Genomic DNA, 20749 nt, shown 5'->3' with positions numbered 1-20749 from the left:
CCAGAATCCGAACAGCGAGTTGAAAGTCGTTTTTTGGTCAGTAGCCTTAAAATCTCGAAACAAAAATAAAAGTCTTCTGGACCGAAAGTCGGTTCCGACTAAAAGTGATAGAAAACGATTGGTTAAAGTTGTTGACCAATATGCCCTTAAACGGGTTAGAGTCAAATTGACCCGTCAATTCCCCTCAATATCATAAATTTATTGAGGGTTATTGACTATGGAATGATAATGAAAAACTTTACAGTAAACAACTTACCCGGAAAGTACTTGAATCGATGAGTAAGCGGAGTCAAATGTTGAGAATGCTTGAAAGTCAAACCAAACACTTGTACCTTTAAGTAAACTAGCAAGAACAGAGGTGAAATCGGGTGTTTTATGAGGGTGACAGCTGAGAGAGATGTTATTAGGGTTTATGGATGAGTTTGGCAGATGATTAATGACTTGTTTATATAGAATAGGCAAGCATAAGTCAATTTTAGTTAAAAAGCTCGATTAAGCAACCGAATCTCGTTTAATGACCAAGATCAGCTGAAAACTCATTATAATTCATTCTTGTTGAAGGGGTTAATGAATGTGAAAATGTACCAAGTCTAGGTTAGTTTTCTTGGGGCTTAAATCATGTGATTTGGTCCAAAAATAACTGATTTTGCACTAAAACGCGAACTAGGAGTTAAAATAACAAAAACAAGCTGTGCAGACATGTGGCCGCGCCCCGTGGCCACCACACCTTTCTTGGTCGCATGGCGTGGTGTGGTGTGGCCAAACGGTGGGGAACTTTGTGTTTTGGCAGATTTAGTCCTTGTGCTTTAAAAATGCTAATTTTTTATATTTTAAGAGTGTTTAAGCAAGAAATGGCAAGTTTAAACAACACAAAGGGTATGAAATGAAAATACCTCCATGAATACTTTTAGATACATGATTTTATTAAAAATAAAGATCCGAATTACCTTCTCGAATCAGTTTAAAGATAAACAAATACAATACGAAAAGTTCGAGATGTTACAGCTAGTGTATTGGGTAGGGTTATAATATAACCTAACATTCCATGAACAATTTCTAAATAGTTTTGATAAGAAGTTCGTTTTAAAAATCGAAAAAAACCGATTGATGATGATAAAGATTATCAAGATGATGAGGAATGGACTAAACTTTTAAGATAAATAAATAAGATGATGAATGAAGATCGAGACTAAACTTTTAATGCTTTTTAACTTTTAAACTCTATTTAGCAACTTTGTATTCATATTACACGTAACACGTGCCTATTTTTTATTTTTAAATTCAATATATATATGGATTGTGGTATTCTAACACGTTCTTACAGAAGCTTAAAATATGCATTTTTCATTTTAATTTTTTTTTTTTGCAATGTCAACATATAATTGGAAAAAAAAAACAAAAATAAGCGAACCGAAACCAAAATTAACCGAAAAACCAGAAAACCGAAAACCGAATGGTTTGCATATTCAAATAACCGATTACTTTGGTTTCGGTTTGGGTTTCGCCTAATAATCGAAACGAACCGTGCTCAGCCCTAACTTCCCATAATATTAACTAATAACATAGGATTATTAATCAAACTTTAAACATTCCTTATCTAATACTGCCAACTATTATAAATAAGAATCACTAAATTTTCTAACTTCACTTCTTTTAAACATGGCTTTAAGGTTAGCATGTCTTTGTCATTTTTCATTCATATTAAATGAAACAAATCATTTTGTTATATTTTAATTTTCGGTTTTATATGTTGCTTGATCATACAATTGTTAATTGTAAAATATAAATCAATTAAAAATTTGTCATACACAAAATATTAATAACAACAAATTTATCATGATAAATCAATTTCAAATTCTAAAGATTATAAGGATGATTATGTCATCAAGTTCAGGTAATCTGATTTTTGGGATAATCATGTTTTTTTTATAAACATGAGTAGATGATCTCAAATGACATCATATTAATTAATTAAAAGGTATAATATTTATGTGTATGGATAATTTTTTTTGTTACTTTCATAGATATATTATCATTTATCTAGGGTTGGTATGTAGTTGAAGAACCTTATTTATCGCACGGACAACTATACGTGGCTATATCAAGAGTTATAAGCAGACATATATGTTATCTTATCCGTAGTTACAAGCAAACATGAACTAAAGATTTTGATTTTTGATAAACAATGCATACCGACCAATACAATCACAAATATAATGTATAAGGAAGGTTTTAATTATTTGTAACATATTTGTGTAATCTTAGTTATGTAATTTCTGTAATTTTAATATAAATTGTAATTGTAATAACAATACATGATCATTTTGTTGGCTGTATTTCACTTAATGGTTAAAGTTTTAAATTTTTATCAATTACCCTGTAATACGCGGGCCTCAAACTAATATATATATAATCCCATTTGAGTTGAGAAAACCCGTGAAAACCTATGTAACATCGTTTTTTACATATGTAATATATGTTGTTACATTTAATACAAAACATCGAAAAATAAAAAAAAATTGTTTTGCTATTTTTATACATATTTTTTACGAACTTTACATATATTTTCAAGAGAGAGAAAAATATTAAATTTACCTTTACATTTTTGTTAACTTTTATTGTGGATCACAAGATTCAAACTTTAATTAAAAATATGTGATTAAGAAAGTGTTCTAGAGCTTTCTCAACTCAAATAAGTTTTTATTTTATCCCAACCTTATATATATATTAAAGACAAGTTTATTTATAATTATTGGTACTTGAATCAGGTCCTTTGGAAGTTTAAAAGACTTTGTCTATATTACTAGGCCACCAATCCTAAGACAACTATTACCCTATGTCATCTAGCTAGTGTATTGGGTAAGGCTATAATATAACATAACATTCCGTGAACAATTTCTAAATAGTCTTGAATAATGTGTTCGTTAAATAAAATGAGGTAATTTAAAAAAAATTCTGTTTAGTAAGAGAAAATTAGTGTTGTTCATTCATGTTTGTTTGTTAAACTTATAAAATGAGTTATCATAGTTCAATAATAATGATGTCATACACTTAAAACATATTAGAACACTCAACTCAAATGAGCTGGCCATATATTAAACATGATCAATATTGAAGTATTTAACTTGCGGGCATACCAACATTTGATTGAATGCTTCTAAACTAGACAAATACTATTAATGCTTCTCATAATTAGGGGGTCACGACTCATTGAATTTTAGGGTTTTGTTTTTGTTGTTGTGCAAGGGGTGACAAATCAACTACCAGTACAACAATTATGTCCTATACAAACAATAATTTTTGAACTTTTCTCGACAACATGTAGTTGGTAGAAATCTAAAATACTTATCCCGACAACATGTGTTGTCGGTATAGCTTCGTCCTGAAAAATAATGTAAAATCTTTCCCCACTACATGTCGTCGGAATAAATATTACAAAAACATTTTTAAGAAAATGCTTTATTCTTTAATAAAAACATAAATAACATTTTATAATTATAATAATATAATATTCATTTATTTATGCCGACGACATGTTGTCGGGATAAAGTTTAAATATTACTTTATTTCTTTATCTATACCGACGACATCTAGTTGGTATAGATAAATGAAGAAAATAATACTTAAATTCTATCCCGACAACATGTCGTCGGTATAGATAAATGAATAAAATAATATTTAAAGTCTATCCCGACAAAATGTCGTCGGCATAAATAAATGAATAAAATAATTTTAAGTTTTATATATACCGACAACATGTCGTAGGTATAAGGTAACGGATATTATATTATTATAATTATACCGACGAAATGTTGTCGGTATAGAACTTAAAATTATTTTATTCATTTATCTATACCGGCGACATGTTGTCTTAGAGTTTAAATTTAATTCATTCAGCAGGATTCTGCTGCATTTTTCGCTGTTTTTTGGGATTTTTACCTGTTTTTCAACTAAATCCAAAACACCAAAATAAAAATCCAAAATACACCATTCATAAACTTAAATTATCCTACATCAAACATACGACATTCAACCCGCCAATTTGTCCAAAACACACAAAAAAAAAGTTATCCAAATGAAATACAACTAAAAACCATTGCCCCTATTTAATGATCACTTTCATCATCGGATTCATAAGGTTGATATTGTTTCCATTGTTTCTTGGCATCTTCAATTTTTTTTTGTCAAACTCTTGTGACATTTTTGCAAACATCTCCTGCATCTGACTTTGTTGTTGTTGTTGGAGTTCGGCTTTTAAACTTTCTTGCCAATCTTGTTGTGATGATCCAGAGGAAGAGCCAAATTTAGGTACAACAGGTGGTGCTGCCCTTCTTGCAATATGTCCAATTCCCCATTGATGCCCGTGCGATTCACCAAAAACATTTCGAAAAACTTCTGAATCGCAATAGTTGTTATCATCCGTGTTAAATCTCGAATTCTTCGTCTTTCCGCTCGACAGGTTTTATAATTTTATTTATGGTTATATACGCTACGTGCATTATATATACTTACATTGATGGTTAAATTTAATAATATTTAATATAATAATATATAATACATGTACACATACATTCATACGTACATGATTACATGCATACATACACATATATAGACATGCATATATAGATACACATACACACGGTTGCATACATATACACAAACATATATATGTAAATATATATGTTTGTGTGTATGTATAGTAAGTGTGTCTGCATGTGTGTTGTATGTATGTATGTAACCATGTATGTATATTTGTATGTATGTATCTAACCATCTATATATGTATGTAACAATCTATGTATGTCCTCAAATGTTTTGAACAAATCCAAGATACTGACGTGACAGCATATGTGCATGTATGGTAAGCGTGTCTGTACATGTGTGTTGTATGTATGTATGTAACCATCTATGTATGAAGTGTATGTAACCATGTATGTATGTATGTATGTATGTATGTATGTATGTATGCAACCATGTATGTATGTATATATGTATGTAACCATCTATGTTTGTATGTACGTATCTAATTTTTTTTATTATTTATTTCTAATTTAAGATGATATTAAAGAAAGGAAAATAAAATATAAACACTCTAATTTTTATTATTTATTTCTTGTTTAACATATTTTTAAAGAAAGGAAAATAAAATATGAACACTCTCTCCCGACGACATGCCGTCGGGAATGGGTAGCTAATTGTTTAATATTTTTTTTCTTACTTAACATGTTTTTAAAGAAAGGAAAAATAAAACATGAACACTTTATCCTGACGACATGTCGTCGGATTGGTTAGTTACTTTTTTATTATTTATTTCTTATTCAACATGTTTTTAAAGAAAGAAAAAAAAATAAAATATAAACACTCTATCCCGACTACATGTCGTCGGGATCGGGTAGTTAATTTTTTAATTTTTGTTATTTATTTCTAATTTAAAATGATTTTAAAGAAAAGGAAAAATAAAATATAAAAACTCAATCCCGACAACAAGTCGTCGGGATTGGGTAGTTAATTTTTTATTATTTATTTCTAATTTAAGATGATTTTAAAGAACAAGAAAATAAAATATAAAAACTCTATCCCAACAACAAGTCGTTGGGAGAAGTATCGAGTCAAAGGTTTGGATTAGTCAAACACTCTCGCGCGTATTAACAATTGACACGTGTATTGACCAGTCAAGAAATTTGGGATTTTCTATCCCAACGACATGGGTTTGATATACCGACAACATCATATGTGTCGTCGCCTCGTCGGGATAGGCTTATATTCTTGTAGTGATATATATATATATATGTACACACACACACACACACACATATATAGGAGAAGTATAGTTTGAAAACCCTCTTGAGTTAAGAAAACCCATGAAAACCCTATGTAACATTGTTTTTTTTTGTTACATGTAATATATGTTGTTACATTTAATACAAAACATCGAAAACATAAAAAAAATGTTTTGCTATTTTTTGTACATTTTTTTAGTAATTTTTATATATGTTTTCAGAAGAGAGAAAATGTAAATAGACTTTTACATTTTTTATTAACTTTAATTACGGACCACAAGATTTAATCTTTAATTAAAAACATGTGGTTGAGAATGAGTTTCTAGAGTTTTCACAACTCAAGTGGGTTTTTATTCTAACCTAACCCTATATATATATATATATATATATATATATATATATATATATATATATTCAAGTTAACAGTTCGTCTAAGTCAATTTGGGTTTGCATTTTGTGTTCCGACTCACCTCCAACCATCAACATGCCCTATGTGTTCGTTTACTGTTTATCTTCATTTGATTTGTTTTGCCAACAAACACAAACAAACCCGTTTGTATTCATTTGTATCTTTAGTATTAGGCTAGCCAAAAATGACTAAAATAAATCAATGGGTTTGACCACTAGGCGTCATCTTTAAAAGACTAATAATTCTGTTAATTTAGCTCATTAAGTTTGACCCAACGGTTCCAATCGTGGATGCAAACACTTTTGTAAAGCCAAAAAAGTAAAATATATAACTACTGAATTTCCATTTTATTAATTTAATATATATGTACAACGTTTGTCCTATAAATATCACCATCCCATTTTGTTAGGATATAGTAGTTACGTTTTGAAAACGATAGCAACTTTTGACTTTGTGCTTATGTCCTTCATTTCCTTGAAAAACAAGTTTTGTATAATTTATTGCAAAGTATCTTTTTGTTGGGAACAAAAATGCATGGGTTTTGGTTTTTTCTTGAGAAGTACAAAATCTATGTTACATATAAAAATTCATGGTTTAGAAACAAAATAAACTTATATTGTTAAAAAAAATATATCATAAAGTACAACTTTAGTAAACATCTAATGAATTCCACTTTTTTTTTATATTTCGTTTTATGTTCCATCATTTGGTTTTGTCGTGATTTTCTTTCTGTATTACAAATTCAAAGAGAGAGCTCAGTAGAAAATGATTATAATATAGAGATGTTTTCTTTGAATTTTGTTCAATTCTTCTAATTTAAGCTTGTTTAATTTTGCTGGGCCTAATTAAACTTTATGTATAAAACTTGGGCTTCAATTCATTTCTAAATGCACTTATCTTGACTTGACTCTTCTAAGCTCGACTTAGTTCTATTTTTTAACAAGTCAATTTTAAGTGAACTTATAGTATCTTATAATTGATAAACTGTGACTATTTACTTCCTGGTTTCATTATTTTTATATCGGTTTAGTTGATAAGAAAGCATTATAATTTTTTCAAGGGATTTTTACATATTTCTCCTTTCAAAACCTTAAAATTACATATTTTTCCAAATTACAAGTTTTTAATGCAAAATGTACAATGCTCTTTAAGCATGGTTTGAAAAAATATTTAATTTTAAAGTTTAGAAAGGTGAAATATGTAAATGCTCCTTTCAAAGCATGTTGAACATAATGTTTGTGAGAAACATGCTATGAGAGAGAGAGAGAGAGAGAGAGAGACTATAAGTGAAAATTGTGAGACAGAGATGATTGATGTGGAGAGGGAGAGTAATGATATGTATTCGCGTGTTAGATGATCTTAGAATATAATTTTGTTAGACAGAATTATAGAAATTGTCTTTTATCTTTCACCTAAATATTATTCGTGGTCCCTTATCTTTAAAATTGATTTTTTTTGTCCTTTACGTTTCAAAATCCAACAGTGTTTGTCCTTTTCGCCTAACACAGTTAATTTTTCTTGTTAAGTCAGGTCATGTGCCTTGCACATGAGGGCAAATTGATCATTTTATTTATTAAATTAAAATAATATTTTAATAAATAAACAAAAAACAATAAAAAATTTAATATATAATTACTCTCTCTCTCTCTTCTCCCCCTTCTTCTTCTTCTTCCTCCATAACCAAGCTTTCCGGCCATCACCAAGCTCTCTGGCGGCCACCGCTGCCGTCTTCTCCGACAAAAGTGCTTCATCACCTCTCCATCACCATCATCGTGTCTCCCACTGGCCACCATCAAACGGTATGATGCAAAAGCATTTCAGTCAACAACACATCGTCAATTTCAGCCACCAATAAATTACCATCCACCTTTGATGAACAATTTTAAACCACTTGGGATGGGTTATAGAGATATGAGGCCCAAACCAGTGCCCACAGTTTAAGTCAAAATACATGACTACTGATGAAAATTGAAAATATTCTCATAATGCAAGTTGCTGCTACACACAGTAACGATCCGTATGTAGACGATTATTATCATCAGGCGTGTTTAGCGAACAAATCGAGCGGCGCAAAGTTACGACACCATTTTTTCCCAACCCACTTACGCGATTGTGCTTTGAAAACGTGTGCGACACCATTTTTGCCCAACCCAATTTGGCGGGAATATGCCCGACCTCTCAAACGGTATGATGCAACAGCAGGTGGTGGTGACAGGTCGGTGGCGACGGGTCAGATGGTGGCGATGTTAGGGTTGGTGGTGGCAAGTCCGGCGGTGGTTGTGGTAGTTGCAGTTCCGGAGGAGGAAGAGAGAGAGAAACAATTAAATGTATATTTTTAGTTTTTTTTATTGTTTTCTTTATTTATTAAAATACTTTTTAATTTAGTAAGTAAAATGACCAATTTGTCCTCATGTGCCAGGCACATGACCTGATTTAACGAAGATTTTTAACTGAGTTAGGCGAAAAGGACAAACGGTGTCGTATTTTGAAACGTAAAGAACAAAAAAAGATCAATTTTGAAGATAAGGGACCACAAGTGAAATTTGGGTGATTAATATGGAGAGGGAGAGTAATGATATGTATGGGAAAATTCCCAAAATAAGTATTTATGAAAACAAAATTCTAGTTTTAGGTATGATTTTCAAACAATTCCAAAAATAGGTATTATAAACTAGTCGTGACGAGTAGATTGTTTTAGTACACGAGTAGTTTCTGGATCCAATCAAAACATGACGCGTGACAATAAACTAACCGCGACGAGTAAGTTCGCTAACCATCTACTCATCATCACTAAAGTAGTTGCATGCATCGTAAACAACAACCACGAGTACTGCATACATGTTTAAGTCGTGACGAGTAGATTAAAACTTTTCGAGACACGAGTAGTTTACTAAACTAACCACAACGAGTTGTTTTGTTACCAAATTCATCGAACCGGTTAGTTTTACAAAAAACTAACTAGACCGGTTACTTTGAAATCTCAAATACTATGTACGAGTAGTTCTTCCTTAAACATTCCCAATACGAGTAGTTCTTCCGTAAACATATACGATACGAGTACTTTGTTACCAATTAACCCGTCGTGACTAGTTTGACCTTATTATCTACTCGTGACTACTATTTTAGCATCAATACTATTTAATTAGAAAATATTCTAAAAAATTACTCGCCACGATACAATTAATTAAATCCTACTTGTCGCGGTGCGTTTATTTGGATACTACTCTGCCCGAGTTGTTTGCAGAAACCTTTCAAATTCTTTTTTATTTTTCTTGCATAAACCTTTCAAATTCTTTTTTAGAAGGTTTCAAACTCTCAAACTCTCTTTCTAACCAAGTGCCGGAGTAACGGCCGTCGTATTCCGCTAGGACCACTGTGTGTTTTTGTCTCTTAATTCCCCACAATCATAGAATATGGATTCCAAACCAGGTGATAACAATCCAAAGTCGATGGAAACGAAAAATGAGACCAAGAAAAGGACGTGGAAAAGCAAAAACGAACTAGAAAGCAAAAACAAAAGAGGTGATAACAATCTAGTTCGTTCTTGGTCTCCTTTTTCGTTTCCATCGACTTTGGATTGTTATCACTTGGTTTGGAATCCATATTCTATGATTTTCGGGAATTAAGAGACAAAAACACACCGTGGTCCTAGCGGAATGCGACGGCCATTACTCCGGCACTTGCTCGGAAAGAAAGTTTGAGAGTTTGAAACCTTCTAAAAAAGAATTTGAAAGGTTTATGTGAAAAAATAAAAAAAAATTTTTTGAAAGGTTTCTGCAAACAACTAGAGTAGAGTAGTATCCAAATAAACGCACCGCAACGAGTAGGACTTAATTAATTGTATCATGGCGAGTAATTTTTTTGAATATTTTCTAATTAAATAGTATTAACGCTAAAATAGTAGTCACGAGTAGATTATAAGGTCAACTAGTCGCGACGGGTTAATTGGTAACAAAGTACTCGTATCGTATATGTTTACGGACGAATTACTCGTATTGGGAATGTTTAAGGAAGAACTACTCGTACATAGTATTTGAGATTTCAAAGTAACCGGTCCAGTTAGTTTTTTTTGTAAAACTAACCGGTTCAATGAATTTGGTAACAAAACAACTAGTTGTGGTTAGTCTAATAAACTACTTGTGTCTCGAAAAGTTTTAATCTACTCGTCACGACTTAAACATGTATGCAGTACTCGTGGTTTTTGTTTACGATGCATTCAACTACTTTAGTCGTGACGAGTAGATGGTTAGCAAACTTACTCGTCGCGGTTAGTTTATTGCCACCCGTCATGTTTTGATTGGATCCAGAAACTACTCGTGTACTAAAACAATCTACTCGTCACGACTAGTTTGTAATACCTATTTTTAGAATTGTTTGAAAATCATACCTAAAATTAGAATTTTATTTTCATAAATACCTATTTTGGGTATTTTCCCGATATATATTAGCGTGATAGGTAATCTTAGAATATAATTTTGTTAGGTGATGAGAATAATAATAAGTATAACAAAATAAAGGTATGGTGAGGGTAGAGAATGAAGAGTGGGTGGCAACTAAGGAGCAAACGGTATAAGAGGATGTTTTGGTAAGAGAAGTTGAACCACCAAAAGACCAACACCTCCCTTTTCCTTTTACGTAATTTTTATTTTAAAAACAAAATTTAAATAGTATATTCAAGATGAGACAATTATAAAAAATAAAATAAAATAAAGAATCATGGTCAATGATACATCAAATATCACCATCTTAAATGTTTGAATAAAGAAATATGACAAGCCAATAACAACCGATTTACATGTATGTCTTAATTATTTTCGTATCATTTTTATATTAATGTATAAGGTGGTATCAACACACGTCGATACCCTCTCTTAAGATACAAAGTTAAGGACGATCGATCAAGTTCACCAATCCCTATGAATATGTTTAAAGAAAAGAATTTTGTAAACTATCCATAAGATATATTTCTCTTTATTAATAACGAGACCATATGAAGGTAAAATAGACGTTTTATTGAGATTGATTACTATAATTCAAAAGGACCTTAAGAGGATTAGTTAACGAACTTGATAGCTAACCCTTAAATATACATGAATATTGTAACAATTACTTATGCCTCTCATATGACTCAATACGTGGTAACTCTAGCTAAAGAACAAAATTAAACCATAACATTTCTCACATCCAAGTTTGAATATGTATCTTAGGTTTAAGGTGGTATATGTAACCGCTTTCGAGGTCCACTTATGACATCGTTTTAATGTGAACTTTTTTGTTTCCCAAACAAACACATGTGAATTTTACTATCTCTCTATGTATATTTTTAGTTTTATAAAAAATTAGCAAATTAATCAGAATTTTTTTTAAACAACATTAGTTTGGTGGTAATGACGTCTCTCCAAAATGGTCATAACACTTACCCAAGTTTGATCCTGGAAGAGTGGTGTCCTCTCCCTTAAAATGGTACACTTGTTGGATTCGAACATTTCAAAACTCCTAAGAAAGGTTTATGACAAAACCTCTAGTTCACTCGGATGAACTTGTGATGGCAACTCCTCATAATATTAGGGTATGTTTGGTTGGAGGTAATGGAATGAAGGGGGAATGAAATGGAAGAAGGAATGGAATGGACAAGGGAATGAAATGGATTATTCTATTCCTTTGTTTTGTTTGGTTAACCTATGTAAATGAAATGAATTATTACTTTATGTTGTTTGGTATCCTAAAAAATTGTATGATCGAAATAGAAATAATAAAAACACTCCTATCTCAAAATAATTTTTTTTTTACAAAAAAAAAAATCGCAATGGCGATGGTGGTGGTGTTAGCTCCGGCGACGAAAATGGTGGTGGTAGTGGCGACGGTGGTGGTGGGGGTAGCGGTGGTAGCATTGGTAGTGATGGCAATGGTAGGGTGGCGGTGATGGTCAGGCGACGGCGATGACAATGTTTTCGGTGGTTACAACGACGGTGGTGGCGACGGCAGTGGCGGTGGTTGCGCTGGTGGTAAGGTGGTGGTGGCGATAGTGGCGGTAAGGTGTCGGTGATGGTAGTGGTAGTTGTTGTTAGGTGGTGATGGTGTTGTTGAGAAAGTAGGGTGAATGAGGAATGAAATGAAAAAAAAGAAGGGGGTAGGAAAGAATGGTTTTGACGGAATGAGATTCTATGTGGAATGGATAATGGGATTTTATGTGTAATGGATGATTCCATTCCATTGAGCAACCAAACACTATTTTTTTTATTCCTACGTAATAAATCATTCAATTCCTCCTATTATTTATGCATACCAAACGCTACCTTAGTATTTCAAAGTATTTAGGCTTTACATTGGAGGAATATCAATTAGAAGTATGTAGGTTAATATGAAAATATACCTAAAATATTTTTTTTCCAACCATTTCCAAATTAATAAAATTGACGATCACAGAATACATATTTTCTAACTTCAAAACTGAAAACATTGCAACCCTTTAAATGCAATTTTATTATATTGAAATATGAATGAAACTTTATTTTCAAACCATTAATATAACATGTCGAAGTGTTGCATATTATTTTTGACACAAAATGTTGTAAATAAAAATGACACTTCATATTTGGAAATTATTGCTTGTGTTAAAAGGGAGTCACACAAAATATTCCTTTTACCTTAATTTTTAATATTCTCTTAGTTATTAAACCAGGAAAACATCTCCAATGTACCCCTCCATAACACTCTTTAATGAGGCTGCATGCTATGGTGAGGGGCATCGAAGCTCCTTCACGGTGCCACGTCAACGCCACGTCATCGCCTCGTAAAAAACGGGGCATCGAAGCCCGTCCTTTGGTTAATGCCCCTTGGGCGACCCAATATATATATATATGCATATATATATGTGTGTATGTGAGAGAGAGCCCCCTTTCCGCGTCCATCTTCACGACCACCGGAACCCCTTCCGCACCCCTACTGACGCCGCCCCGCGGCGGTGTTTCGCGCCCATCGCGCCCTCATCATCCCACCCACCACGCTCATAGTGCATAGTCTGAGTGTGAAAGGTGAAAACCTTTGCTGACGCAACGCTTACGTGTCGAGATTTGCTTCTTTCAAATACCATGTTGCCTACATCAAACCATTTGGTGCCCTTGTTTTCAAGCAATGATCAAACACATCTAGAAAAAAAAAGACCATATCACAAACACATTTCATTTAACATCCAAATCTCATCTCATGTTAAAACAACAAATCTAATACAGATAGATTTATCTATCTACATAAATTCTTGGCCTATCTCACTAAAACCTACAAAACTGGACCCAAACATCTACCTGCAGTTTCAACCATCTTACCATTTTATCTGTTAAGATTCCTAGATATTTACAAGCTGCCAACCGGGGCGCATTTTGTCTTCACTGCAAAACACATCATGAATTCAAACAAACTGATATGAAACCTTCAACCCGCTAAGAAAACTTAGTTAGCTAAGACATACCTACAATCGAATGACGGGTCAGTTGCAGCGTTATTATACACCTTTACATTTCAGATAATCATACTTGTTGGCTACAATATATGCACCCGTTGATATGCTGTGCTCGTTAATATCACCACCATTCGAATTAAATGAAGAGGGAAAATAATAATAACTATTATTACTTTACCCTATTTTTAACTGTTATTATTATTTAGCATTTTTCGACTCATTATTGGATTTTTGTGTTGATTCTAATTCCTTTTTGGTATGATTTTGTTGTTTTAACTTTTCTTGTTCAGCTTCCTTCTGCGCCGCCTTCTTTTCCGCCTCTATTTGCTTGCAGTTTTCATCATGCGCTTGATTAAACATTCGCACAAACGTAAGCAACGTTGTAACAACTGAAAATCATATATAACTTCATCAAATGTCAACTTATTATAGATTTAGAACACCAACAAAACCAAGACTTCAATCTTTTTACTATTTATTACCTTGTTCATATGGACAACGAGCGGGATCTTCTCCAAAGTAATGAATCAAAGCATCCACATTTTTACCCTATAATAAATGCATTAATTTTCTTCAAAGATACTAAAAATTAACTATTAAAATTGTGGGACATACCACCCCAGAGTACAGTGCAGCTAGGGACTTTACTTCACTTTCCGCAGAAGTAAGAAATTTCTTCAGTTGCTATAATAATAATAATTAGATTATGTGCAAGTATAAAGTATAAATGAAAATATAACCAGTTGCTATAATAATTAAAATAAGATTCTGTATATTAGTGTATACCTTCCGAAAACGTTTAGCCGCATGTCCATCTTTTTTACACATTCTCTTTTCTTGAATTACTTTCTCTAGTCCTTTGGTAATGGATTGCATTTCTTCTGCTAATGCCTTTAGTTGTATCTGAAATGAAATAATAATATATATATTTTTCACTAAATAAGATTTCTCATTAAACTCAAAACGATTACAATAAAGTGGAAGGCAAACGGGCAACAGGCAAACAAGAAACAAACGATTAGTAAATAAAGTGGCAACAAAACTGAAACTGAAATAAAGTACATTGTGAATTGTATTAAGATAACCTTTGTTGCGGCTTCTAAACTGCCAAGTTCCTTGGAGAAATCCAGGAGTTCTGGTAGTTTATCCGCAAGCACCTAGTATATGCAAAAAAATGATTTATCTGATTTATAAAATAAATATATCTATTGAAAGGAAACAATCAAATAAGAAGTTTCACCTTACAAAGATAATGCAGCAGAGTCATCTTGTTGGTCCTCGCACGTGTTTCGTTAAGTTTAAGGATGCTATCCAACCTGAACCCGACAGCAGCACCTAAACCAAACCAAGTTATTGAAATATTTAATTTTTACAGATACATAAATAGTATTATTTACGTGTATGCACAAAACCAAAATAACCATATTGAAATTACATAACCAAATAAAAAACTGGCGGTTTGGTTGTATTTTTTTCTTAAAATCCAATTTTTTGGTTCAGTTTTAGTTATCCTATCAACCACAAAATTGTAACGAACTAAAACAGAAAAAATCGATTTTAAATAAATTATAAAGAAACTTAAAAATGGTGTATCCCAAACAATTTAGGTCGAAATGTGTAATAATCAGTTAATTATTAATCAGCAAAAAAGTTTAGGCCCAAAATTTTGAGACCCAATATCATTATTTTGGGCTATTTTTCAGCTAAAATTTTAAGCCGACATTAAAAACCGAAACTGAACCAAACCCATTGTAAAAATTGAAAACCGAATGGGTTTCAAAAACCCAAAAAGCGGATTTCCAGTTTGAGCTCAAAACCGACCCATTCACGCCCTAATATCATTACCGGTGAATAGGCCAACAAACAAAAAATGGTCAACTAATAACTCACCTCTTGAAGTCCCTTGATTCAAAGCATTTCCAAGAGAAAGAATTGTCTGCATGATTCTTCTCAACTTCACAGAACTTCTGATCTGATATAACCACCATCAACGTACAAGAAAAAGTAAAATTTTATACAATTAAAAGGTGACTGATTAACTATTATATTAAAGTAAAAGATAAAACTTGCCTGTTCTACCGACAAATATACAATGTTTAGGTTCTCACTAAGATCAGAAACCTAAATTGCAAAAATAACACTAAGTTAAAACTTAAAATCTAGCACTTATAATATGCAGGAAAGTGTGTGTAATGATAATCTCTTCTTACCAGTGCACTAAACTGTAACTTATAAGAGAAAACTCTGAGTTTAGCTTCTGCGCGTGGAACTTTCATTAACTCGATGAAGAACTGTTACAAGCAATAAAAAGTGAATCCATTTGAACGGATTCAATTTCTAGATGATTTAAGGGCAGAATGATAATAGCGTACCAATTCACATTTGCCCAAGCTATCCTTATCTCCTTTAAATGCCTAAACATAAAAAACGCAACTTATTACAAATAAAATCCATAAACTTCAAAAGAAATGCAGAATAGTAGAGATAGAAACTAGCTTAATATCAGTCACATATAATTATAACTTCATTTTAAACAAGTTAATTAAATAGCTTAACTAGCATTACACCTTAATTTGTTCCATCTCCTCCTTGGTAGGACAAAACTTTGTAAGGTTATCCACCATTTCAAGATCCATCATTGAATCATCCAAAGCAAGGACATGATCCTGTTAAAATTTGCAATTAAAGCATTAAAGGCAATTTATTAGACAAATGAATGTATTAAAATGCAAAGATTTTTTTTGCTTACCATCAGTTCATGCAATGGTGTCTTCACCTTTGAAAGCATAATTTCACAGTTGTATGAACGCTTGTGCTCAATCTGTTACAAATGAATTACATTCACTAACAATAACAATATCATAAAACTTTAATGCATGCATCAATAAGAATACTGCTTTACCAGGTGTATTATGTCAGGTTTATTAGATGCTTGCAGTTTTGCTCTTGCAGCCTTATATGACTTTGGATTTGCTGCTGAAAACAGATTTTCAAGTTCTGACATATCAAACTCTGGCACCCTGATTAACACACATCAACCATAACAAAAATGAGAACATCAAGAAACCAAAAATTAGCAAAAATATCAAGAATTAGAAAAGAAAAAAAGAAAATGAAGCACCTTGAACCTTCAGTAGGTTTTTCAGCCCACAAACTCCCTTGTGTTACTCTATTAAACTTTGACCAATGTAATGGCTTCAGTTTCCTCTGCTGACTTTTCACACCACCTGTTCTTGACAGACGCGCCTTAGTAGGAGGCGGCGGGGTTGGAGCTGCCACACTGGAATCTTTTGAAGATGGCGGTGGAGGCGGTGCACTGCTGCCTCCTTTCCCGTGTCCTTTAGATGCAGCAGCAGCTGGAGGCGGCGGTGACGGTGCTGGCTTAGGTTTTGGTGGTGGAGGAGCTGGCGGTGCTGGTGCTTTTGGCGCTGGTGGGGCTGGTGGAGGTGGAGGAGGAGGTCCACTAGCCTTTGGTGGCGGTGGAGTTGGCGGTGGAGGTGGCAGACCAGCACCAGCCTTATCATCTGATGATGGAATACTAGGAGCCGATGAAGGTGATAGTTTTTCAGAAGGTTTTGAGCATGCAAAGATGATATTAGGTGGCATGGATGATGAAAAAGATAGAGACTTTTTACAAGTATCAACTGAAGTATGTTTTAGTGATAATGATGATGATAATGTTGATGATGATGACAATGATGATGATGCTGATGATGGTAGTTTTTTCGGAAGAGAAATACTTCTAGACCCAAAAGCAGCATCCTTTGATTTGGTTTCTGAATCCTGATTGTTATTTATGTTAGAAACTGTTTGAAGTAAGTTTCTGGATTCGGTTCTTTGTTGTAAACTGCTTTCAAACATTTCATTAACAACATCAGATAACGGCATTTGGTGGAGCCTACTTAACGCGTCGTTGCTACTAGGAACAAACCAATCCACGGTACCAAACATATCTTGAACTTTAGCAAATGCTTCAACCGGGAGCCCCTCTTCCTCAAAACTAGATAAATATACCGGAACCATGAAGGCTGACGGGTCCATTTCAGAGAAAAGAAGCTTCATTTGATAAAATCAGTAAGAAATATATGCATGAAAACATATATGAATGGTTAATTTCATGAAATGTATATATACCTCGGCTCTGAAGTCTTTATGAAATTGATCCTTTGCGTCCCAATATATGTCGATTTCATCGCGGCTGAGTACCAAGATGTTTGATTTGATGAATGATGTGTTGAACATGGTGCGATACATGATTTTTTCTTTCGTGTCATCATGTAAGCTAATACACTCCAGCACAACATCACCTTGGATATGACAAGTGATGTCAATTTTAACAAGTTCATTATCTGCCTGCAGAGCGTAACAATGAATCACCAGTCAAAAGGTAAGCATGTTATAGAAAAGTCTGAGTCATGTTCCTATCAAACTAAATGGTCTAGACATTCTATGTTAAATTCATATGAATTATTAGACGAGTCAGGAAAAGTCGTGACACACAAAATTCGAGTGTTGAACAGATTATGGGACAAACAAAAGGTGTCACATTAGGATATAGGTGCAGATTAGCGAAAAGGTAGTGTCACAGAGTCCGAAAATATTTTTGTTTCAAGTGATAAATCTGATGGTGATGAATCCCCATGATGAATCTGATGGTCTTAATTATATAGGGTGTTATCACTAGCACCAAACTAAGAATGCATGCCTATATTCAGAGTTTGAGACCTAGAAGAGCAAGTGTATATGGGTGTGCCACCAGGACCAGAGACAAGTAAAGCATTTTGTGAAGCGTGTCAATTAGAAAAATCACTCGGATAGGGTGTGAGAGACAAACTTGCATAGTAAAGCGATATGGTTAATATAAAATCGTACTGTGTTCATTAGATACGAGTAAGCCGAATGAGAAGAAAGCTATCATGATTGTATATAAGCATCTAAACAAAGGGTTAGTTAAGGAGTTCGAGGCTATTAATTTGGGGAAGCTGAAGTATGTTCCATCAAAGCAACAGATTTGCATTGTCAAAACAGAGATTTGAAGAGCTGATAAGTCTTATGTCTAACTAATTGATATGAATAGCTTATTTTAACTTCCACCATTGTTAGAATAAGTCAGGAGAAGTTGTTTATTAGTTTTGTTATATGTTATAAGCTCTGCAGTCTGATGAAATAGTGATAATAAAACCTCTTATATCTGAATTCCAGACATATAGTATGCATGTCACATACCTTAACTATTAAAAGAATAAAAATACCAACCACAAACATGTATGAATATGAAATAGTTATGTAACATTCTAAAGATACAACATGTAATTTCTTCGCATTATTATCCTTTAAATAATATGTATGTATTACCTGGTTGTAGTATCGGATATTCTTTCGTCTCCTTGGTGTTGAAAACAAAAGTTTAGGTGTTCTATCAACATGTAACAAAGGATCGCGCCCATAAATCCTAAACACAGGACAACATCCCCCTTTCCCATCAAAATCAGGAACCGTTCTCATTATCACACAATCCAACGTGAGCGCCTTGTCAGCAACAGGCCAGTCTGAGTCAGCAGTCCTCTTTGATACATAAAATAAGTACCTCAACTGAGAAGGCAAAGGATTTAATGGGGTCATCTCGGGCAAGAAATCACTAGGAGTCTGCTTATAAACCATTTCCAGCGCCTTCGTTTCAAGAGTAAAGTTCTTTTTGTAAATTGAAAGAGCAGCCACCATGAATGCCAAAACGGGCCAGCCACCGAGCTCAGAGTGCATGATAAGAATATTTTGTTGTGCGACCGATAGCCAACTTTCGGTTGATTTTAGAAAGTGGTGGATGACCTCCATGGAGAGCAACGGGCAGCCTTCATAACGGCGAGGGTAGTCCATGATTGTGATGTCGTAGTCTGCTAAAATGGAGGCGATCCTGCTTTCTTTTTCTCCTTCCCGGAAATCAAGAATCATGATTGATGATTCGGGATATGTTTCATTGTATTGGCTTATAATGTTGTCCGTGTAAGCTTTGTAATCTTGTTCCCAAGCTCCCGGGCTGAAACAGCAGTCAAAGACTATACACCAAACCAAATGGATGCATCATCATCATAATATGTCAAACTGGAATAAGTTCTAATATTGAATAACTATAATAAATACTCCATTATTTATTATTATATATTATTAAGGGGGAAATGAAATTGATAAATAGTTACCGTAAATTCTTTCAAAGACCCAGAGGAGGTTATCAGACGCCCTTTTGGCCAGCAATTTACGCAACAACATTGGAGGAAATATATATATTATATATAATCACTGATCGATTTTCAACCCCTAGAACCTAAAACAGATACGTGAATATTTTTGTTAGTTTGAGACGTGAATATATATTATATCATGCCAATGAGGTTTTGGTTGATAATGGCGATTGATTCAGCTTCGATTTAAAAGGTTTCTACGAGATCAGCATGCCTGGGGAGTTGCAGTTTCTCCACCCAATATTGGAAATATTTTAATACATTATATTTGCACATTAATTAATTTTATAGCAAGAAGGCATATCGCTTTCAGTGTGCAACCCGGTATTTTGTACCCGGTATATTTGAGCGGTTTTATAGAACATCAAACCGGCCGGTTTTTTGCCTGTTATTTTGTACTCGGTGTATTTTTTAAAAAAAATTTTATACTCAGGTATATTTGAGCGGTTTTATGGAACATCAAACCGGTTTAAGAGCGCAAAAAATTTTTTATGTTTCAGGCCCATTTTTTTTTGTATGTTACTTATTTCATGTGATTTTATATGTTATGATTATATGTAACTAAAACTTCTTACTTATTATTGTAGGAAATAAATGTACTTATACTCTTGTTGATGAGGATGACGATAAGAATGAATTTCATTTTTAAGCGATCGTGAACTCGATGCATACAACACCCAATGGCATAAATCTATTGAGAATCTTTATTTTAAAAGAAGTTTGTTTGAAAATCAAGTGCTTTTGTATTGTTTTTTTGAACACGGATTAACTTTTGAATGATATATATTTTATTATGGAATTATGTATTTTTTTTGAGTTAAAGTTGCATTTATATGGCATTATAAGGTAAACTATACAACCCGTT

At 33.2% G+C, this 20749-nt stretch overlaps 1 protein-coding gene across 1 annotated transcript; it reads right to left on the bottom strand.

Moving 5' to 3' along the window:
* Window positions 1–13846: 13846 nt before the first annotated feature.
* On the bottom strand, window positions 13847–19912 carry LOC143560686 (formin-like protein 18). Its single transcript, XM_077048936.1, has 17 exons — window positions 19843–19912; window positions 19004–19701; window positions 17783–18001; window positions 16770–17704; window positions 16551–16668; window positions 16398–16469; window positions 16216–16314; window positions 16021–16062; window positions 15859–15939; window positions 15719–15769; window positions 15539–15620; window positions 14889–14983; window positions 14734–14805; window positions 14435–14551; window positions 14264–14332; window positions 14131–14197; window positions 13847–14037 (listed from the first exon to the last, which is right to left on the bottom strand). The coding sequence occupies exons 1-17, from the start codon at window positions 19910–19912 to the stop codon at window positions 13847–13849; spliced, it is 3078 nt and encodes a 1025-aa protein (XP_076905051.1).
* Between the last annotated feature and the right edge of the window lie 837 nt (window positions 19913–20749).

The sequence above is a fragment of the Bidens hawaiensis genome, unplaced genomic scaffold (assembly GCF_021521415.1).
Source record: "Bidens hawaiensis isolate Kalapana, Puna unplaced genomic scaffold, B.hawaiensis_p1.1 tig00001143_1, whole genome shotgun sequence".
NCBI lineage: Eukaryota > Viridiplantae > Streptophyta > Magnoliopsida > Asterales > Asteraceae > Bidens > Bidens hawaiensis.
This window is presented reverse-complemented; position numbering and strand designations above follow the sequence as displayed.

Bases quoted from the DNA above. Each gene is read 5' to 3' on its own strand.
- LOC143560686 (XM_077048936.1), bottom strand. From the start codon at position 19,912: ATGTTGTTGCGTAAATTGCTGGCCAAAAGGGCGTCTGATAACCTCCTC. The intron at 14,552-14,733 runs GTTATCTTAATA...ATTTCATTTCAG, and splicing joins GTTTAGAAGCCGCAACAAAG to ATACAACTAAAGGCATTAGC. The intron at 14,198-14,263 runs GTATGTCCCACA...CATTTATTATAG, and splicing joins CTGCACTGTACTCTGGGGTG to GGTAAAAATGTGGATGCTTT.